Source organism: Sparus aurata, chromosome 19 (assembly GCF_900880675.1).
Source record: "Sparus aurata chromosome 19, fSpaAur1.1, whole genome shotgun sequence".
In the NCBI taxonomy this organism is placed as follows: Eukaryota; Metazoa; Chordata; class Actinopteri; order Spariformes; family Sparidae; genus Sparus; species Sparus aurata.
This window is the reverse complement of record NC_044205.1, coordinates 30,067,114-30,090,749: the sequence shown is the minus strand read 5'-3', so window position 1 is coordinate 30,090,749 and position 23,636 is coordinate 30,067,114. Positions and strand designations below refer to the sequence as shown.

At 42.0% G+C, this 23,636-nt stretch overlaps 2 protein-coding genes and 1 long non-coding RNA gene across 3 annotated transcripts in view; all 3 read right to left on the bottom strand.

The window, feature by feature from the left end:
* Positions 1 to 23,636, bottom strand: part of LOC115569868 (uncharacterized) — a 207,558-nt gene that overhangs the window by 164,734 nt on the left and 19,188 nt on the right. The window contains 5 exon segments of the mRNA XM_030398062.1: positions 3,196 to 3,257; positions 3,399 to 3,439; positions 4,423 to 4,596; positions 5,016 to 5,189; positions 7,098 to 7,274. Of these exon segments, the coding sequence (XP_030253922.1) occupies positions 3,196 to 3,257; positions 3,399 to 3,439; positions 4,423 to 4,596; positions 5,016 to 5,189; positions 7,098 to 7,274 (628 nt within the window).
* On the bottom strand, positions 20 to 3,188 carry LOC115570005 (uncharacterized). Its single transcript, XR_003981665.1, has 3 exons — positions 1,492 to 3,188; positions 1,351 to 1,397; positions 20 to 99 (listed from the first exon to the last, which is right to left on the bottom strand). It is a non-coding gene; the product is annotated as an uncharacterized LOC115570005 (long non-coding RNA).
* LOC115569892 (protein NLRC3-like) lies at positions 7,909 to 17,771 on the bottom strand. Its single transcript, XM_030398101.1, has 8 exons — positions 17,672 to 17,771; positions 17,363 to 17,502; positions 16,834 to 16,953; positions 15,845 to 16,068; positions 14,344 to 15,708; positions 13,494 to 13,947; positions 9,678 to 9,851; positions 7,909 to 8,068 (listed from the first exon to the last, which is right to left on the bottom strand). The coding sequence occupies exons 2-8, from the start codon at positions 17,470 to 17,472 to the stop codon at positions 7,948 to 7,950; spliced, it is 2,568 nt and encodes an 855-aa protein (XP_030253961.1). The 5' UTR covers positions 17,473 to 17,502; positions 17,672 to 17,771; the 3' UTR covers positions 7,909 to 7,947.

The window sequence follows — 23,636 nt, the reverse complement described above, 5'->3', positions numbered from 1 at the left end:
CATTGGACAGTCCTGTACAGCAGCTCCGCCTCCTGAGCCACAACAAACACCAGGCCAGTCAAAGAACACTGGAACACACCTGGACCAGGACACCTGAACCTGCAGGACACAGAAATGCCGAAATATAGCATTAATTGATTTAGGTGATTTCTCTTCACTCCTGTTGATCAGCCTGACTGCAGCAGTGATCCGGAGCTGACCTCCACTGTCGGGTGGTACTGTTCTGTACTGTTGACTGCTGACTGGAGCTGGAGGGGTGAACTGGTGGTGAACACACTGGTAACTACTGTTACTGATGACAATTTCCCTATCCCCAAAGAAATGACAAATGAACCAAATGAAACTCACTGTTACCTCGAGGAACCTGGAGGATTTCTCTGGTGTGAATAGAACATTGTTGGGATCATTTGGGATAATGTGAGAACACAACTCAACAACATGGAGAACAATGTCAGTTTTAGACATTTTAACTCTGAATTTCTACATATTTTTAAGTTGTGTTGCTGGTGTTCATATGGATCCATAAGATCTCAACTGCTCAAGGGCCTGAAATGTAAATGGTATTAACAAGTTCTCAGATCAACACTTTTTTTCACCTTAACTTCATTGAGCTGCTCTTTATGAATGTACCTGACCAGTGACTAAAGAAGTTAGACAGGGGATTTTGGAATTAAAGGTCTGTGTGTAGACATTGGCAGAAATTGAATATAATCATAATTATATTTTCATTAGTGTATAATGATCCTTTTATATCTACAGAGGGAGCAGGTCCTCTTCCACTGAGTCCATCATGTTGCACCCCAATGTTTGTATAGAAGCCCAGAATGGGCAAACTAAACACTGACTCAACAGAGGGACTTCTGCGTTTTTCGTGGCCACTATAAAGGAGAGCCAGGTGAGGGTATTTCTTTTGTTGCAGTCTGCAACCTCAACACAAGATGCCACTAAATCCTAGACACAGTCTGTATTGTTTTATTAGATATTCAAAGTGTGATTTTATGACCTACGTAGGTGTATATTTAACATAAGCCAAGTGGTGCACTTCTATGAATCCATGCATTGAGCTACAAAGGGTTTAAAGCCCTTAAAGATTTGCATTGCAGAGTGCAATGCACAGAATATGAAGCTGTTCAAGGATTATAAGGATACATTTTTGCGCTTGCACCATTTGCTTGCATTCTACACAGTTCTATAAATTAGGCTGTTTTCCAACTGCTGCAACCACTCTGTGTTATAATTCTTCAATCTACTGTTTTCAGCTTTGGCCATCTCAACACAGACAACAGAGTCTTGTTACTTAATGAGTCTCGAAAGAAACTGGAATGATGTTTTGTCATTTTATATGATTACCTGTATGAAGAGTCAGGTGCCTGCTCAGGTGAGAAGGACAGTGGAGCCTGTGATTACAGAAGGCAAAAGTTCATTTCAGAGAAATGCCAACTTGTGTTGTCTAAAGTAACAAAATGGTAAACTCAAATTGTCAATATTCACCTCAAGCACGGATCGGTATCCAAGTATGGATCAAAGAGGAAATAGAATCAATGATGTAACTGTTCAAATCTATAAGGCCAACCTTGTTATCAATGCAGGAAAGCAAAAACTCTCGAAGAGACGTTTACAATACAGACTACATAACCACCAGAGAAAAAAGGGAGAGAGAGACGAACAGAGTGAGAGAAAGAGACAGGTCCAGCATGTCAGGCTGCAGCAGGTGGATATGTTATAGATACAGCACTACTACATGTATCACTACAGCACTGAGGGAAATGATGAATGGCTTTTGTTTCAGTTGAAATACGCAATTGTACAGTAAAAATGTGCAGTAATTTTTCAAACAGAAAACTGTGCATGGAAACACTGTAAACATCTTAAAATATCAGTTTTTTCTAATCTTAAACATGCATACACTAGACTAGAAAATAATGGCGTATCACACACTCCAGGATAGCATTAAGATTGCCGTGCCAGAGGGAGCGATGCAGCACATGCAAACAGAACAAACCCAATCACTGTGACGTCATGTTAACAGCCACATCCGGGGAGACAGCTGGTGTTTGATTTGCATTGCAGAGATAGGCAAAGTCTACAAATTTGTATATTTCTGTAGTCAATATTATCCTCTGGGGCCAGCAGTTGTACAGTGTTTGGCAATTGCTGTGTCCCAATGCGCAGTAGTGTAAATATTTTGGGGTCTTTCTTATTCATATTGTTTCTACTGTCTTGAATTGATGCTCTCTTTTTTTGTTATCCCGTTCACTGCTGTAATACTGCAAATGTCCCCGTTGTGGGACTAATACAGGATTATTTTATCTTAATAAAGTCAGCTGCTTTGGGAATAACATCTCATTGGTTATTGTGGTCTTGCTTGTAAAAAACTCATGTAAACATCCAGATTTTAACTCACTAATACACATGTTTGAAATCATTGGGGTGGCCCTGATGAGTCTGTGAGCAGTTCAGGAGGTTGAGGACTGGATCGGTAAAACCCTCACATTACCAGATAGTAGGGATGAATTAGCCCAACACTCATGAAATTGTTTCCATCATTTGCACCATAGAAGGTCTTCCTTTTAATCACACATATACATATAATTATGCCCAGTTGCAGGCAAGTGCAGAGGACGCTATTGTCAGGCCGTGTGTTGGATGGCTGAAAGAGGAAGACACCAGCACAGTCTGTCTTTGTCTCCAGTAACAGGAAGTGGCAATCACATCCTGTTAAGGGTGAAACTCAATGATATTCTGGCCCTAAGCCAAAAACACACCCATGACGAGTCTATCAAGAGTCTAAATACAACCGCTGTACAACACTGAGCTTATCATGGATATTTCAGCAGCATTTCTCTTGTTAAAATGTAGCTCTTATTAGATGAATTTATGTGTGTGCTAAGGTGCCACTGACTGGTCATGTTAAAGAAAAACAGTTGGTGCAAAGACTTTTTCTTTAGCTGTAATGAGGGACTGTTGAGAGTAAACTGGAACCTATTTTCTTGCCACATCTTTTTGAGTAATTCCATTGTTGTTTTACTAATTAAACAAATTCAATGCAGAGTGTTAAGACTGTAAATACTAATAAATACAAATCTATAATTTCTGCAGTTTTAGGTCAACATATTATTTCCATTGGTGAAGGACATACATATGTCAAAATATAGTCATATACTGGAGGACACTGTGCAAATGCTCCTTTCTTACCTTTTTGTCATCAGCGGGCAGGTGGCACTCTTTTGTCACATCCGGTTTGACATCAGAGTAATCTGATGGAGAGAAGTGAAACAGAAAGAGCAATAATGAAAACTTGCATAGTGTGAAAAATAATTAGGATCACATGCTCATTTTAAAACAAGATTTGAATGTACTTGACCTTGATGAATGGTGGACACTGTTTCATTACTCACATTTTTGAGGTTCGTCAGCTGTCATCAACATGCCATCAATCCTGTAGGGATGAACACAATCCCTAAAGTTATGGATCAAATTTAAATTGATGTCTTCTTTGAATTAGCCAGCTTCAAAGTCCTGACACAAGCCAAGTGATCACTTCACATCGTGTTACATTGTCACAGCAAAGACTAAAAAACTGACTAACACCAGGGTTACTATCCTAAACTAAAACTGGAATTAATATACGCAGTGAAAAAATCTGAACTGAAATATTATAGAAATGCTTTTTTAAAAAATGCCTGTTTCTTTTTTGTTTGTGCATTAGCAATAAGGTTATTGACATTTTGCAACATACAGTTGCACAGTAAAATGAAAGTTGTAGCTTCTTCATGCAATACAAACATAGAAGACACATATTTGAATTTGTAGAACATTTTTCATGTATTTTAGATGCATATGTAGCTACATACTTCTGCCACATCATACCTAGTCGAAACAATAACAAAGTAAAACTCCTGTTAAACTATAAATTGAATATATGAAAAAACTGAAACTTCGAAAAACTGACAGTCAACTACAACTGGCAAACGCACTCTGAAAACTAAACTAACTAAAAAACAATTGAAAGTTAAAAACTTTTATAATCTTGGCCACCACTCATGTTGTCTGCCTCCTTATTTCAAGGAAATAACGAGTCATCTGTCGAAATCAATAAACATCACAAAAAAAAAAAATACTCTACTGTAAATTCTTATTTTTCTGATAATATTACAACTACTGCAACCACCCATGGGAAGAAGTATTGTTTACCGTAGCAGAAAACCAAGGCTCAATTCCTTGTAGAGGTACCTCTGTAGGCTTTGTTGTGAGGGTTATTAACCTTGTAACTAAGCTAGCAACTCCAACTGATTGGTTGCGGTACTCACACAGTGGATGGTGGAACTTGACGTACATTCCATGAGAGTAACACATTAACCTCCCTGTGTTTGGTACAATACTGTCGAAAACAGCATAACATAACGCTATTCTTATACTGACCTTAAAGTCTTCAGTCTACAGTGTGGACTCTCCACAAGATCAGACAGCATCTTCACCCCTGAATCCTGCAGCCTGTTGTAGTCCAGGTCCAGCTCACACAGATGGGAGGGGTTGGACTTCAGAGTTAAGGCCAGAGAAGCACAGCTGATCTCTGACAATCTGCAGTCCCTCAATCTGAATAAAGAAAAAATTATGTTAGTTTAGAAGACTATGTTCCTGCTTGAAATCATTCAGTGCCTAATAATCCGTTCAGAGCGGAAGAAGGTTTTGAATGCAGAAATTTAGAAAATTTAACTCTCAACACCTGAACCCAACAGGATACAGGTTTAAAACTTGAAAATGAAAAAAAATGAAAAAGAGCTGTCATTAGTATGAATCACAATGAGCTGCTACTTTAATACATTCCAGCATAGGTGTAGTTCAACATTGCTCTGCCACAGTCAATGGACTAAATTCCAGAAGAAGAAAACAGACTTTAGCATTAAGATACAAAGTGTGAATCAGTATAGCATCACCCTGATGTCTGCAGTTAGTGTCACCACAACTTTCACATCATATTAATCTGAAGACAGAAGTAAAAAATGGTGTCTTACCTCAGAGTCTTCAGTCTACAGTTTAGACTCCGCAGAAAATCACACAGCAACTTCACTCCTGAATCCCGCAGGTTGTTTCCACTCAGGTCGAGGTCTGTCAGATGGGAGGGGTTGGACCTCAGAGCTGAGGCCAGAGAAGCACAGCTGGTCTCGGATAAACTGCACCAACTCAAACTGAAACAAGAATGAACAATTTGGATAAAAAACCCACAAAGTCTTAAATGTGAAGCCTGCCGAAAGTTCTGAGTGCGACACCACTGTGATAAATATAAATCCCAGGTCTGTAACAATTTGTCAGACGTAATGTAGGTGCTACAAACTATATTACACAGAACATATCTTTGACAGAATGTCAACACTGTTGTTTCTTCAAATTCAGTTTCATTCAGTTGATTTAGTTGGTTGGTTTGTTTGTAAACAGGATTACACAAAAACTACTGAACACCAAATTTCCACCAAACTTGGACTATGGGACTCAGCTCAGATTAGACACCACTGATTTTGGCGTATTTGGATCAATCTAAAAACTTCAGTCTCCCTTGCCATTCAAGCCTGAACTCTGGTGAGGTGGTGGCCTGATGGAACACTTTCTTCTGAATGATATTCCCCTTTTTGTTGTTTGGATGATGGTGGTGAAAAGCGCTGTCTGCGACGTCAGTCCAAAATTTCACATAGGTCTTCAATTGGGTTGAGATCTGTTGACTGCAAAGGCATCCAATTCACATCATTTTAGCACTCATCAATCCATACAGTGAGCCCTCATGCACTAGGGATTGGGCCATCCATCCTGGAAGAGACCACTCCCATCAGGATAGAAATGTTTCCTCATAGGATAAAGCTAATCACACAGAACAATGAACCGTCCCTATATGAGGTCAAATGGACCCAAACCAAGTAAGGTTGGCCATTTTAAACTCAGTTAGGTGCTTTTCATAGCCACCCACAAGCTTCTGGTAGTCATCTGGTTGAATCTTTAACCACTTCTCCTGACAGAATCGGTGAAGATCAACCACATTTATTGGCTTCCTGGCACATATTTGTTTCTTCCACACAGTCCACATGTTCTCGATGGGGTTCAAGTCAGAACTTTGGGAAGGCCATTCCAAAATCTCAATTCTCTATTCTATTGATCCATTCCATTACCACTTTTGATGTGTTTGGGTGTGATGTGTCTGCACCAAGAGCCAATCTTCTGCTGATGATTTTAGATTTTCCTGAAGAATTTGGAGATAATCCTCCCTCTTAATATTCCATTTACTTTCTTTAGAACAGCAGATCCACTGGCAGCAAAACACGCCCACAGCATTATACTACTCACCATGCTTGACTGTAGGTTTGGTGTTCTTAGGGTTAAAGGCCTCACCTTCTCTCCTCCAAACATATTGCTGCTCATTGTGGCCAAACAACTCTGTTGTTGTTTAATGTGACCACAGAGTTTTCCTAAAGAAGGTTTTTTATTTGTCCATGTGATCAGCAAGAAACTTCACTCAACTTTAAAGGTGCCACTGGAACAAGGGCTTCTTTGTTCCACAGCAGCCTCTCAGCTCATGTTAATGTAAAACAAACTTGACTGTGGACACTAACACCTGTCTTCCAGCAGCTTCTAATTCATTGCAGACATGCTTTGTAGTAGTTTGGTTGACTCTGGACCATCCTGACCAGTTTTCTCTCAGACAGACGCTGTTTTTCAGGCAGAAATGTGAAGAAGATTCGGTAGGACAGAAAGGATGACAGACAATTTTCCACATATAACTGCAGCATTTTTTCTTCATATAAGTTGCCAAAGTCACCACTAGTTAACCCATTGCCAGGTTTGGTCCTGTAACGTTGTTTGTTGAAGCATAGGACATTTCTCATTTATTTGATGAGTGAAGGATCTGTTTAGCTGTCAGACTTTGCAGACAAATAGAAGATGGATCTTTTCTTCTCTGAACATTTTCTGGTGGCTATGCCTAGTGGAGTAATATAGAAAATAGGGAATGGCGAGCACTACAATAAAATAAAATAGGATATAGACCTAAGAAAAATAATACTTTATGAATCATTTAAAATGAAAACATTAACAACAGAAACGGAACTGACCTCAGAGTCTCCAGTCTACAGTGTGGACTCAGCAGAAAATCACACAGCAGCTTCACTCCTGAATCCTGCAACTTGTGATTGTAACTCAGCTCCAGCTCTCTCAGATGGGAGGGGTTGGACTTTAGAGCTGAGGCCAGAGAAGCACAGCTGATCTCTGACAACCTGCAGTAAATCAGTCTGAAAAAGAAAGGGAAGTTTTATATGAATTGGTGAATGAATTGATATTGGTAAATATAATTTCTATAATCCCCTTTGTCAATGACGGTTACTATGTTATTGTGGATCATCATAATGTCAACTTTTGACAGACATCATCAAATTGAGCAAATTGAGCTGCCCCAGAGAACACACTGGATGATTGCAATGTAGGACTGGATCCGCACCTCTTGAGGCAGATTGTCCTTCCTGAGCTGGTGCAGGAGTAGAACAGGACTCTGTCCCTTCCCTTTGTTCAGACTGCAAGCAAATTTGATTTATGTTTCACATCATATCTGACAGACTTTATTTGTAAATCATCAGATTGGATTTTTGAATCCCTCACCAACCTATTTGCATGGGTGTAGTAACAATGTAGGTGTCAGTCACTCTGTCACGCAGTCACGCTGGTGATGTAGTTTTCCAACATGGAAGAATAAGGAATGGACATCCATCATCTTGCTCTCCAAGCACTGTCTGAAAGCCATTTTATCAACCTTTATTCTTGAATTGAATAGAGAGTTTACCTTGTTATTCCCCTTGACAATGGTCCTGCCCCTATGTAGGCCCACAAAAAGTGTTGATAAAAGGCAGACAGAACTTTTTCAAGGCTCACCTTGCAAAAATAATGTGCGCAGCGTCCAGGTACCTGCCCCTATCTGTCTGCATTGGTGCATACACAGAAGAGATAGAGACCAAAGTAATTTTCCAGCAGGGACAGCACCAGGATTGTTTTCTCTGCCGGTGCTGGGGGGCTTTGAACAATATGTGGGGTGCTAAGAAAACAGTTGATTTTCATGACTTCACAGTATTAATGTTCTGTAACTATAAAAGTGGATATTATATGCAGCACATTCCACATAAATGTTGTTTTTAATCAAACTTATCAGGAGAATGTTCAGCAGAATATATATATAAACCACAAGGCAATTATACAAATGTTTTTTACATGCTGAGGTTAAGGACTTCAGCACTTGACAGCGGCCATGATTCCATAATAAATGAAAATTAACTCAACTGTTAAATGCAACAATAAAAAGTGAGTTTGTTCCATATGCATAATCAGCAAACTGTGCATTCCTAAGAATATTTCAGATTTAATGGCTATCACAGCTTCACAGACAAAATTAGTAATACCCAAAGTGCAGCCACAACGAGAAATGTGGGTGATTAATCAACTGATTCCACCAGATACGTGTCCGCTGCCTTACGTTTCTGCCACGCTGACAGAGCTGATAAGTCTGTGTTAACTTCCACCAGATCCGCTGCGTATCTGCTCCATCCCAGCTCCGCCAGTCATGCAGATGGCAGAGCAAAACTGAACCAGAGCCATAACGCAGCGGAAACGTATCTGGTGGAATCTCGGGTAAGTCTCTAGGTCAACAAAGTGATATGTTGGCTGCAGTTATATCCCCAGGATGATCAGCGGATCGGCCAGTCTGTTCAATAAAATGATCATTCTTATAAATAGCAGATGGGATGCGACTGAAATAGTACTTCTTCAATGAGGAAATTTAAAGAAAACACACTACATGCAATTACTTAACTGATGCTGGATCCTGCCTTCTTATTGAAGTTGGGCTATATTCTTAACTAGGTCTGTGCTTTTGGATGCACTTAAAAACCTGTCTTTAAAAAAAGACAGAAAAAGAGCTGTCAGGTTACTCGGTTACGCCTGAAGCATGTGAGTTTTGTGCACATCATATAAACTATGCTGGCATATGGATTTATACTTTCTGGTGTCTGATGGCAGTTTAGTTATGACCATATTAACTTTCTTCTAACTTTTAACTGTCCTTCTTGGTTGTTAAAATAAGTATGATCATTGCTTCCTTACCATCAGCCTCATCTAAACCCTACGCCTGTTATCTGGACATACATGCACGATCAGGGATTAGATTGGAACAGAATTAGAACAGAATGAAAAGCTGGAAATTAACTTTTACATATTTCTTTACTATCAAAGGAAAAATTGGGCACTCAAACGCTTGAGGTTGCTTAACTGGGGCTATACAGATTGGTGACATGGCTATCACCCCCTAGCCCCGGTGTAGCGCTGTCCCAGTCTCCAAGGGAAGGCAGAATGGGAAGCATGAGATCATCAAATGAATGTGCACACCAATTATTTTGTGAGAATCTCATTGAATATCTTTCATATGTTAGTGCCCTCCCTCATAGGACTTCTACCTTAGTTCCTATAAAATAAGTAATCCGTTTTCACTGAAAAAGTAATTTTGAGTTATACGTAAAACACCTTCTAAGATATTTGGATTGACAAACTTTTTATATTTCTTGTGCTCAGCCAAACTTGTGAAAAAAATGAAGCAAAGAAAATATCACAATTTATTCATGAATTTAACAGCACCAGAAAGACAGCAAACTGACCTCAGAGTCTCTAGCCTACAGTTTGGACTCTCCAGTCCGGCAGATATCTCATTCACTCCTGAGTCCTGCAGACTGTTGTTGCTCAGGTCCAGTTCTTTTAGGTGGGAGGTACTGCACTTCAGAGCTGAGGCCACAACTTGCAAGTGAGCATCTGAAAGTCTGCAGTTATGAATTCTGTGAATACAGATACATGTAAAAAGCTGTTATCTTGAAAGTAAATGGTCTAATATTTTGAATATGTAACAGACAACAGATAGACCAACTACAAATTTACCCTAAAATACTCATTATTTGTTTTGCGTTGCCTCATTTGAACAACACTTCTTTTCCCTCTTCCTCCATCTTTGGCACCAAAATGCCAATATTTGTCCAACAATGATTTAATCACTTATTTCCAACAGGCATACACAGTAAAATATTTGACAGCCAATATTGGCCAAGGACAACTTTGTTGGACTGACTTAAATGGTTGATGATTGATGTCAGCAAATAGAGGAGAGGGAAATTTATGAGTTGCTTTGCTTGATTTTTCAGCTCCTTTTGGCATCATTGATCATGAGTAAGTGATAAAAGAAAATAGGATGTTATGGCTTCTCTCAATCTTCACTACAGCTATTTGATAATAGTTATAGGAGTTATAGGAGGAAAATGACATATGGTATGGTGAAGTTATTTTGAGGTGAAACATGAGACATGGAGCGCTTCAACGGAGTTGTCCTGGGCCACTGTTGCGAAACAATTTTTACGAATGATCTTCCTTCAGTTATAAAGAAGGGGACATATTTCAATGTATGCCAATCACTCAGCAGAATCAATGATTAGTGATTTGAGCACAAGTCTAGATTGGGAGTTAAAGAGCCATTCTGGATCTGCATTTTGCATCCTTAACCAGTGCATCAACCTAAAGGTAATTTATATATTAATCAGTCAGCGATTAATGGCACTGGTTCAACCGGGCGATTGGTTGACCACCATTGATCTGAAGGCTTGCAGACTCTGTGGTTAATGGCAGCAGTCCATCCTCTGGTACCACTGGAAGTACTGCGTATGCAATGCATGCAAGTGGTTTGCCTGTATACCAAGAAGCACAAGCGTCGCTTGGTAATAGGGCTGGGTATTGTTAAGAACCTCGCGATTCGTTTTAGATTCTTTAGGTCACAATTCGATTCAATATCGATTCGATTCAATATTGATTTAAATGCTTCGATATTGATTCAGTAATAAGTAGTAATAAACAAATAATTCATTAGAGTATCTGTTGATAATTATCAAAATATCATCTTAAATTATAAATCATTTCTCTAGGAAGTTCTAGTTTGAACTGAAATGTAACCAAAGGCACACAATGTTGTACTGTCTTTGAGGGTTCAAAAGTTAAAATGTTAAGCTACAGTTCATAAGTAAGCAGGTCTAAAAAGTATATGTGCTTTGGTTCAAAGAAACCGCGTCAGAGTGAGAGGTCTTCTCTTTGGTTCAGAGAACCAGCGTTGGAGTGAGCGCTCGGCTCGTCAAGTCCAGCTATGCTGTGTTTTTTCTGTTGCATGCTCAGTTCTCATGCTTGGGTGTAAAAGTGAGCACAGACGGCTAAACAGACTGCTAAATAATATTGTTGGACGCCTTTTGCCTTGGAGAATATTTATCTGTGAGTAGAATACGTGAATAGTGTTACATGATTGTGTATTTTTGTAATTAAGACATGATTAGTTATGTTTTCGGTAAATATCCCTTGCTAGCCTTCAGTCTATGCTAACTCTTTTCATTTTGTTAATCTATGGATGCTAGTTGAAATGTGTTCATACTATGCTACTGTAAGTACTGTAAGTAAATTGTGTTTCTATCTGTGATAATTTCAGTTTTACGGAGGAGAAATAGAAGACTCCATTAAAGGACAAGAAAAGATCAAGCCTTGTGGTTTTTTGGGGGACTTCTATCCGTTGACTGACTGTCTAGCTTTGTATCGGCACACGCACTGCGAGGGCAGTACAAATGTGTTTAGTTATAAAATAGTGCAACCATAGTTGAGATGAGAAAGTGCCATTGTTTCTGGGACTGCATGGTAAATTTTTGTCTGACATAAACATAGACATAACTGCGGTCCCTCCGACCTCCGGCGAGACGCAATGGAGTAAAACGTTGACACTGAACTCGAGCGTGGTCGCAGGCGAGGCGCTTCCAGCTGCTGGAGGCAGGGCCCGAGAGGCGTCCGGCGAGGGACAGCGGGTGGTCGGGGCCGCTGCTTGCCTGAATCGATTCAGAGGATTTTTTGAATCGATACTGAATTGGGAAAAAATATATTGCAATGCATTGATGAACTAATATTTTTACCCACCTCTACTTGGTAACCACTCCCCCTGTGCAGGGTGGGAAGAGTCCTGGTTGAAAAGAGTGATAGGTAGAGTGTGGCCTTTGACAGAAGACCAACACATCAACCATCTTGAGCTTCAGGCAATATTTTTGGTTGTCCAATGCTTCAAGACCCAGATAAAGTGTTAGTGATCACCGACAACCGCACTGCAAAGGCTTACATCAACAGGCACAGCAGAGTTAGATTTGCTACCCTGTTGAGGACCATGTGGATGTGGGTTTCAAAGCACCTGTTCTCTCTTAAGTCTCTCCTCAATAATGGGGCTGATGAGTAGTGATGCCAACGTCATGCAGAGGGAACGCTTCACCCGGAGGTGGAAAAGGAGATTTGGACCAGGTTCAGGGAGGTGGAAGTGGATGTTTGTCAACTGATGGAACATCCAGTACCCACAATGGTTTTCCCTGATGCTGCAACACGAACCACCTCTGGGCGCGGCTGCTCCTTTTGACACGAAGGAGCAGCATCTCTACTCTGAGCTCCCTCCAGGTGTCTGAAATGCTTACCCTATTTTGAACCCTGAGGCCAGCCAACCAATGGAGACACTTGTTTCAGCACCTTGTACCTGTACCAGTCATACTCTGAAGCATGTCTATCACAGGCACAACTCCACTCAACTCCCCATAGTAAAAGTGGTGATGGAAAAGCAAATCAGCATGGCTCAGTTTGACTCGGCGCGGCCAAGAGTGGAATACCCCTTGGGGTCAATCAAAGTCCTTCTCAATAGCCTCCCCAAACTTCTCCCACACACAGGTTTGCGCTTCAGCGGCTACCAAAGCTGGAGCCCTTATGGCGGCTGCTGTTACAGAAGACTCCTGGGCCAACTTAGCCCAAAAGGCTTTCTTCCTGCTTACATGAACGACTCAGGACTGGTGTGTGTCAACTGTGATGAACCTGACCCCCTCTAGGAATGATACATCTCGATTTCCCCATGCTCCTCCATGACCCTGGCAATGAGGTGTACAGGGTGACAGCAGCGTGTCTGTGGACCCCTGCAAGGTAAGGCAATGGCTCTGCCCAGTTCAGTTTCATCCCTAGATCTATAAGCACAGGTATAGTCATTTATCTATGGACACTACCACTCCTACACCGATTGCTAAAAAGGTTGTAGTATGACCGACAGCTGTCTCGCTGCCCATACCGTGAACTCCACATTAATTATTGTAAACACATGCTACTTGGCTGGTAAGGTTTACACAAATTTCAGTGGGCGAAATACATGTGTGTGATTGGAGGAGAGTATTCCAAATTGAGCCCAGTAGAGGGTGTTGCCTAATCTAGTCAAATCAACATCGCAACCTTTGTTTTCAACATCATTTCGGATGGTAATGAACACCATCATATATATACATATCTGTTTCAAAATTAGTAAATGTAATGTAAATGTTTGATAAAAAAACAACTAACTTTACATTGATTTTTTAAAATGTATCAATAATTATGCATGCACTTACACAGCCTTCCTGCAGTTCCTAACAGCTGGAATCAGTCTCAGTCGTCCCTCCTCTGATGTGTTGTACTTCCTCAAGTCCACCTCATCCAGAACCTCTTCTGACATCTGCAGCATGTAGGCCAGAGCTGAGCAGTGGATCACAGAGAGTTCCTTCTCTGATCTGTTCTCTGACTTCAGGAACTCTTGGATCTCCTGATGAACTGAGTGGTCGTTCATCTCCATCAGACAGTGGAAGATGTTGATGCTTCTGTCAGGAGAGATATCATCACTGTTCATCTCCTTCAGGTTGCTGATGGCTCTCTGGATGGTTTCTGGACTGTTGTCTGTCTGACCCAGCAGACCTCCTAAGAGACTCTGGTTGGACTTCAGAGAGAGGCCATGAAGGAAGCGAACAATCAGGTCCAGGTGGCCATTTTTACTTTTCATGGATTTTTCCATCACTCTTCCCAGGAAGACTTTCAAGGAAGAGAGAATGTCATCAGGATTGTCATCAGGGACATTTGAGTCATCATGATCATCTTTGTCTTCGTTATATTCTTCAGAATAACCATCATAACGAGAGTCATCATCATTTTCTTCATCGTTGTCATTTTCGTCATCATATTCATCATAACGAGAGTCATCATCATTTTCTTCATCATTGTCATTTTCGTCATCATATTCATCATCATATGTTTCTTTGTCATCATCGTCAGAATAACCATCATAATGAGAGTCATCATCATTTTCTTCATCATTGTCATTTTCGTCATCATATTCATCATCATATGTTTCTTTGTCATCATTGTCAGAATAACCATCATAATGAGAGTCATCATCATTTTCTTCATCTTCATCATAATCTTCGTGACTTTGATCATAATCAGTCTTTTCAAGAGATGACTTTTTCTCCAACAGAAAAGCTTCCAATGTTGTTCTGTTCCTGTTGGTGAAACAGTGGAACATGTAGACTGCAGCCAGAAACTCCTGAACGCTCAGATGAACAAAGCAGTAGACTGTTTTCTGGAAGATCACACTCTCTCTTCTGAAGATCTCTGTACAAACTCCAGAGTACACCGAGGCCTCTGTGACATTAAGACCACAGCGCTCCAAGTCTTCTTGGTAGAACATGATGTTTCCTGTCTCCAGATGTTCAAACGCCAGCCTCCCCAGCTTCAGAAGAACTTCCCTGTCAGCCTCCGTCAGCTCCTGTGGACTCGTCTCACGTCCATCATCGTACTTCTGCTTCTTCCTGTTTGTCTGAACCAGCAGGAAGTGTGAGTACATGTCAGTCAGGGTCTTGGGCAGCTCTCCTCTCTGGTCTGTAGTCAACATGTGGTCCAGAACTGTAGCAGTGATCCAGCAGAAGACTGGGATCTGACACATGATGTGGAGGCTCCTGGAGGTCTTGATGTGTGAGATGATTCTGCTGGACAGATCTTCATCACTGAACCTCCTCCTGAAGTACTCCTCCTTCTGGACGTCAGTGAAGCCTCGTACTTCTGTTACCCTGTCCACACATGAAGGAGGGATCTGATTGGCCGCTGCAGGTCGGGAAGTGATCCAGACGAGAGCCGAGGGAAGCAGCTTCCCCTGGATGAGGTTTGTCAGCAGCACGCTGACTGATGACTTCTGTGTGACATCAGACACGACCTCATGGTTGTTGAAATCCAGTGAAAGTCTGCTTTCATCCAGGCCGTCAAAGATGAAGAGAAGTTTACAGACAGCGAGCTTCTCTGCTGTCACCTTCTGTAATGTTGGATGGAAAACATGGAGCAGCCTGAGAAGACTGTACTGCTCATCTCTGATCAGGTTCAGCTCCCTGAACGACAGCAGAACCAGCAGACTGACATCTTGGTTTTCGGAGCCCTCTGCCCAGTCCAGAGTGAACTTCTGCACCGAGAAGGTTTTTCCAACTCCAGCGACGCCGTTGGTCAGAACCACTCTGATGCGTCTCTGTTGGTCAGGTGAGGCTTTAAAGATGTCGCAGCACCTGATTGGAGTGTCATGGAGGGTCTCCATCTTGGAAGCTGTCTCTAGCTGTCTCACCTCATGTTGGGTATTAACCTCTTCACTCTGTCCCTCTGTGATGTAGAGCTCAGTGTAGATCCTGTTGAGGAGGGTTCCACTTCCTGTTTCATCCCTTCCTGTTCCATCACTTCCTTCAGTCACACGTTCACATCTCATCCTCAGACTGATCTTATGTTCATCTAAAACCTCCTGCAGAACAACATTCACTAAAGAAAAAGGGAGAAAAGTGTGAGACAAAACAAAACACAACGACAATCTACATATAGAGCCCATCAACCCTCTGTTATTTGTAGTTACATGTAGCAGGTGATATTTTTAATTGGTGCAGATGTAGAGTCTTACATTGTGCACTGCTGGTCTGAACGGCTGGTCTTGTCCTGGATCTTTTTCCACACTGGGGACAGGAGGAGTGTTCTGATGAAGCAGACTGGTCCCAGTATGAGGTGATGCACTGTCTGCAGAACCAGTGTCCACAGCTGGTAGAGACTGGATCCTTCAGGACGTCCTGACACAAAGAACAGCAGGACGGCTGCTCCTCCACAGAAACATGCCTCCTCTTCCTCTCTCTGTGAAGACACGTCTTTATAACTATAATGATTCATTCACTGTTGTTGAAAGATATCCAGATTTAGCAGACACTGTGTGGAAGCTCAGATGGTCACAAGGATCCATAAGAGGTCATTATTTTTCTGTTTATTCAGCATTCAGTCTGTAATGAAAATGTTTGTTTCTATAATATATATTTATATCTGACCAGCAGTCTACGACACACAGCATGTGATGACTCTGCTGTTATTTTTAATCTGTCCATGAGGACAAACAGTCTCTAGTAGGTCCAGCATGTTAGCAGCATAACAACATAGAAGCTTTGCCATTCAGCAAACTGGTCAGCAGGGGTTCTCAACACGTCACACACATGGACCATGGAGTGACACACCTCCACACCACCATCTCCGTGCTAACACCAAGGTTTCTCTATCATATCTTTTGTTTACAGATAGTTTCTAATTGTCTGGTGAAACAAGTTACTGTCACATTTATATTGTTAATAAATTATTTTAATTTGACAATAAGGTCTTAGTGTGGTGCACTGCAAACAAACAATGGAGATTATATCACTCATGACACCATGTAGACCATCTTTGGAAATAAGAATTAATAATTCAATGAGTCATCACGACATAAAACCAATGATCCTGAACTAGACTAGTCTAAAAAAGGCAGAGACATCGTGCTAAAAGAGAAAAACCGATTGATAATCAAGTCGTGACAACTAATTATTTTGAGGACAAATATGACATAATCAAATAAGTTAGTATCAGTTCTCTTACTGTTTGTCTGAGGGTTCTGGTTCAGTACTGAAGTATGGAGGACGATCTTTGGACCAGTCACTCTTCAGAGACAGACAGCTGGACACTGGAGACTCTGCTCTCTGTCTGTTGGACTGAACTCTGCAAACACAAACAGGTTTTTTATTGATCTCACTAGAACCTTTAAAATGTAGGAAGCTCTAAAAACACAAACTCCTGTAACAGTCGATTATTAGGTGTTTAAAGTTTGTATTAGTCCTTTAGATTAGATTACTGATTACATTAGAAGGTGACTGACAGCTGTCACAGGTAAGAAGAGGAAGGTGAGACAAATTATTTTAGTTTCACAGACAGTTTGTTAGATTTAGGCAGCAAATACATCTCAGTAAATAATGTCACATAAAACACACAATCAACCAGTGAAACAGAAAAGACTGAAAAACTGATTGATTATCTGATCATGACAACTAATTATTTTGAGGACAAATATGACAAAATCAAAAAAGACTGAAAATTAGTCATTATAATAAGTTAGTATCAGTTCTCTTACTGTGTGTCTGAGGGTTCTGGTTCTGTACTGAAGAGTGGAGGTTCATTTTTGGACCGGTCACTCTTCAGAGACAGACAGCTCTGTCCTGTTTCCTCCACACGATGACTCATTTTCTGGACTTAAGCCAGCAGCAGCCATGTCTGAGAAACAGGATGTATCTCACAATCTCCGGTTCTCCCTTCACTCCCACAGCAGCAGTGTACAGTATAATATATGGAGGCAGATCTCCACTTGGTCAGCTTTCTTTAAATCTGAAAATTCACTCACAGACTTTGGCAGTGAAATAAAAAAGGTTAGATGAAGACTCACCCTGCATCAGCTTTAGATTCCTCCCTCGTCTGTCGTCTGAAAACAATTCACTTTCACTGGATCACATGATCTTAGCTCCTCCTCCTCTCTCCACATGCTGCTGTGTGTGTGTGTCCGTGTGTGTGTGTGTGTGTGTCCTTTCTTGACTTAAATAGTTTTAATTAAGATGAGTTTTGATAGAGAATACTGGGCATTATTTTCAAGATATATATGTATATTTGTTACATGTTTTGTTTAAGTGACAACTAAAGTGTTTTAAACTAGATTAAAATGAAGACGTTATTTTTCAGACTGATGACGAACACACACACAGCTGAACATCAGCTCCTTCATGCTCCACTGCAGCTCTGACCAACACAGTAAAGCACTAATGTAACAGCATATGAATGAGAGCCAGACTCATATACTTCTGTTGAAAACTACCTCAGGACACTTAGAAGAACTATTAGAGGACCTAAACAAGCATCTTCATCATTTTATCTACCAAAGTAATATTATGATTATTAACACAAACCTGTTCACAACTGTGTGGACCATCCAATCAGCAGAGAAGACATTTATAGAAACAATAAGGTAAGAATGGTCAGAAATACAGTAAAACCAGTGTGATATTTCTGTGCTGTCCAGCAGACAGACTGGTCCGCTGCACCATGAGTGGGGTTATGTCTCCGCTCTGTGGAGTTATATGGGGCTGTACAGCCGTGTTCTGTTTCTTTTTTATTCCTGTTGTCATTAACACATGTGGCTGCAGCTTTGAGCCTGGGTGAGCACCAGAAAACATTTTTATTAAAGATTTTAGGGGGAAGGGACACTGGTGTGTTCTGTTGTGACACAGCTGGGGCTCCACAGAGTTCCCTGCAGGTCCCACCTTCCTCCTCTTCATCTGGCTGTGAACTGCGAGTGCCGGCGCGGCCTCTGCACGGCAACAAAGGGCTTCTTCACCCGTATATTATTAAGTTCATGTGGCTTGCTCTGGGTGGCTGCCTGGGCTTGGGGCTGGTGTTTGGGGATGTGGTAACCCGGCCGGGTTGCAACTCGGCCAAACGTCTGCTGAGGTGCTGCAGGGGAGGAGGTGGCTGCATCTTCCTGGAGAGACACAGTTGAAGCGCTTCACCCTCCTTCTTTTTTTTCCTCACATCATCTCTGCATGGTGGCAACCGCCGGGCCCAACAGGTCTTTTGGGTCCACCAGGACGTCGAGGAGCTGAGCTTTCTCCTCCTGTTAGGATTTATACATTTTCATTATGCCCCTCTATGCCCCATGACCCCTCAGTATGCCCCCCCTATGACCCCGGCCTACTAAATATTGCCCATGACTGCCCGTGACTCCCTTAACAAACACACCACTCATGAAACTGCACGCACATCATTCATTGCTCATTAAATTATGACGTCTGCCACACTGTGACACATATAGATTGTCTTTTCCCATCTTTTCCTGTTATCTCACATTATTAAGAGTTGCACATATCCTGCTGACTAATGAGATGGTCAGAAGTGAACAGAACACTTTCACTAAAACTTTCACACATGAGGAGGCCTCCAAGGCCAGCAATATCACCTCCCAAATCCTTTGTGCGTATGCGACAGTGAAGGCACCACAAACAAAGGCAGATAACGGGGAACAGGCAGTTGAGGCCAGGCACATTTTGTTTTCTTCAACAGGGTGACGTCTCCAGGAATCATGGTTCGTGTGCTAAGAAACTGGGACCAGTTTATGCACCAACGATGGGAGGGCTAAAGTCTAAACCACGGTTTCTCCCCACCTTTTTACTTGATTGTCCAATAATAGTATTCATCCTATCTATATGGTTGACCAATGACAATTCAACACATACGTTGTGACAACAATATATAATGTATTACATGCTGAAATTCTGCATCTTTTTCTGGGCGACTGGTTGCTTGGCTTTTGCGGCCTGTGATTTTTCAAACAGAGAAAGACCTTGATCAAGCTTTTTTGCTTTTGCTTAATGACACAATTCTTCTTATTAAATAGTTAACAGTACGTCGTAGTCTGTCTTCTCTATTGGTCTGTCTACTTTCACCTCTCAAACAAACTAACATGCCTGTCACTCCTGAGAGAGACTGGAGAGGTTCAGCCACCTCGCTCTCTCTTGAGCGACCATCAGGGCCATGGCTCTTCTGGAGGCTTGGATGGCGCAGGCAGAGGTCCGTGACCACGCACACCTCATCCCACAGGGCCGGGTAGGTGACATGTCATCCTGCAGTTCAGCCTGGTCGGCCAGTAGCAGCGATGATGCGTTCAGGGCCCTCACTGACATTGCCACTGCTTTGTAGCCCTTTTCAGTCAGTGAAGGCTGAAAACACTCGGCCTTGGATGGGAGAGCGGGGCTCGCTGCTGTCATGGTGGACTTGAGTGAGGGATGGAGGCGGGATGCGAGCAGAGGTTTGACTGGAGGCCCAGTCCAGCGCTGAGCCTCCCTGGACAGGGTTCTTGGCGGAAAGAAGATTGCTCCACAATTGGGTTGCCCTCCTCCATGCACTCAGGGAAGACCGTCAGGAACTGTCTGGTAGAGGATTTGACCTTGGGCAGCATTCTTCCCTCATAACGAGATGTGGTGGCCTCGGTGGGGGTTTCCAGCCACGTGATGCCAAGTTTTGCAGCCACTCTCTTATAGACATCGTGCAGGTCCGTACTGGCGGGCGGGTTTGCAGACCCGCTGCCTGACTCGCCCCCGGGTGACGGCTTTGCAGCCGTCGAGGGGGTAAAGGAGCAGTCCTGGTCCTCGTCATCATTGTCAGACCCGAGGCTAATGGACTCATCCCCAAGTGGAAGTCATCTCCTGCAATGTTGCCGTGCTCTGCTATCAGGCAGGCTTCAAGGTCATCATGGTCAGTTAGTGGAGCAATGGCGTCAAGCTTGGCGTGCTAGCCCGCATTGGCGGGTCTTAATGGACAGGCGTGCACAATGCTCACAAGAGGCAGGGGATGCAGCCGAGGCACGCAGCACAAAAAGAGTGGGTGGTTGCTCCCGAGGTCTTGTTGCCAGACGCACACGTCCTCGCTGGCTTGATGTCTTCCATGGTGAGGGAAGGTACGAGCTCTGACATTCTGTCAGCTCTGTAAAGGATGGAAGCAGCTCCTGTTCTGAGACAGTCCAGCTGTTGCACTCAGAAAGCTTTGTAGCTTTAGGTAACGTAGCGTTCAGCGACTGAGTGGTTAGCTCGCTCTGTGAACTGTATTGCTAGTTGAGCTACACCTGCTGTCTGAGAGCTTCTGGGAGCCAGAAGAGGTTTAAGACTGAATAGATGACGTTACGCCGGCTTTATAAGGAGGAAGTCCCTCCTCCAGGGAGCGGACGTCACGTCTGTCTGCCAGTCAAGACTGGCGTCGTGGAAAATATTTTCTGGGGACAAGCACAGGGGGCGTGTCCTATAGTGAGAGACCTCACTCATGTTTCAGAGAACCGGGGTTCATTTCTTAACCTAAAGATGTTCAAGGTGCATCTGGCAGCCATCTTGGCAACACTGGTCAGTTACTTCTGGTTAACAAGACTTCTAATGACGGAATAAAGAGCCACAGCTTCACTTTAAACTGCATATGTGAAGTTATCCGTCAAATCCGATTAAAAAATGCTCTCAATGAACACACCGGCACAGGTTTCATGCAGCTTTTACTGACCAACTTCAGGTAGACATTTTTGAACTGTGACGCCACAAACACGTGAGTACTTATATGGCATTGTGGGTAATGTAGTTCACCCACTACTATCAACACATCTCCCCTTCTTAAAGAAAAGAAACATAACACATATCTGCTTTCTTCTGCCATGTCACCAGTCTGCAGAACACACCAAACCAGCATTAGAAAAATATCTTATGCAAAAACATGTAACCAACAATATTACCGCACACATTCACCACTAAATAAACCCTCTTTTTTCCCTCTCTGAACAAACCTGCTGCTGGTTGTCATGTGCCTCCACTTGCTTGGGTGAAGACTCAGGAGTGTCCATGGTTTGATTTGACTCATAAGGACAAAAATCATACATGTCCACGTTTTGTTCACAGCTGTAAATGAAAGAGTTCTGAGCTGTTCACTGCTGTGACATCATCAACTTGTTCAGACTCATTAGAAACAGCAGACGGAGCTGCAGCAGAGAAGAAGGGAGGAGGAATAAAGTCTTCAGTCCACTGAAACTTTATCTGAGTCAATTATGGTCATGAAAGTGAAACATGTTGAATATTGTCAGTATATGAACCTTTTCATGAGACCACAGACCACAGACCTTTTTAGTTTTGGTATTTCACAGAGGTGATCCTCAGAGAGCAACACTTCTGTTATTTACCTTCAACAACTCATAAAAAAAATAAAGTACAGATATTGGTGATATTGATCTTGTGTTACTTGGTATCTGATCGACACTACCCAGCAAACATTTCAATGTCTATTTCACAAGGGTTATTTCTGTATTTCTTGGCCAATGTGTCCAACCTGTTTAAAAAATGACAATACTTTGGATTTGCATTGTAAGTACTGATATTCAGTAAAATACATAATGGAATCAAACAAAACAGAAATGTACATTTACTAAGCTGTTAACCCACTACTGTACTGTTTGAACATATGTATTCCATTTTAAATTATATTTACTTACTTTGCTAAGTTTTAAAACCATATTTGTGACATGATCTGTTTTTAAGCAGCATCTACTTTATTTACTAGTGTTTTAGCTTGTAGTAATTACTCAGTTTTAAGACAACTGCTTCATTTAGTCCATCTCAAACAGTATTCATTCAACTTCACAACCTTAGTTACTACTACTACTACTACTATATAAGGTGACTTAATTGCTGCAATATTTACTTTGCACACACACACACACAGAGGTAGCGGCCAAAATCCCGCAGGCGGCCTGCCGTTGCTTCAGAGGCGGGAAAACACCAGGTAATGATTCGGTGTTGGCGGGCTGGTATGTTGTGTTGCTGTTCATAAAACGTACAGCTTTTCTTGTGATGAACCGGTCGGAAGCTTCGCTCACGTTGTCTGGGGTTGATGTTGGCAAATTAAAAACAAGAAGTTCCACCAAACCGACCCTCCCCCCCCCCCCCCCCCCCCCCACCTCCGTATCATATCAAGCTAAAGTTAGCTAGCTACCGACTAGGCTAACAGGATAATATTAGCTAACTGACAAGCACTTACTGGGCAGAATGGCTCTTCAAATGACGAACAAAGTTTGAAGTTGTCGCTTGGCTGTCCGAGATGTTTATGTCGCATGTCTTGCACTGTGCTGTGCGTCTTTTGCCGTCAAAATGGTAATTCCGAAAGCCGAAGACGATGACTGTCAGCACCCCTCCCGCTGCCATGTTGATGCAGATCTGATATAAGAGGGCGGGTTTCTCAAATAACAATAAGATACGTAGAGAGGGCATGATTGATTGACAGGGTAGTGATCCAATCATGACAATGCCATTCTCAGTCTGCACTCCTACCAGGTAATCGATATATCATATATTATTTTTTTAAATTAATGTATTAATGTATATTCAAACTGAAATCGTGAACTGAATAACACTCAAGTCATTCAAGTCATTGTGTCTCAAGTCAAGTCAAGTCCCGAGTCTTTAACTTCCAAGTCTGAGTTGAGTCTCAAGTCTTTTATTTTTTTTCAAGCCAAGTCAAAAGTCATCAAAACAACGACTCGAGTCGACTCGAGTCACAGTGACTCGAGTCTCTGCAACACAGTGCCTGTATGGTCTACAGACAGCATAGAGACACTGAAGGGCTCGTTTCTCTCTACAGACTGGGACATTTTTCACCGTATCAGAATCAGAATCAGAAATCCTTTAATGTCCCGCAGACGGGAAATGTGTTTGTCACAGCAGCGTCAGATTGTTACAAGAACAAGAGCAAAATAGACAATAGACAATATAAAATAGACATTATCATTGAAAAGGAGAGAAAAATAGAATCAAATTGATGTATATACATATTTACATGAC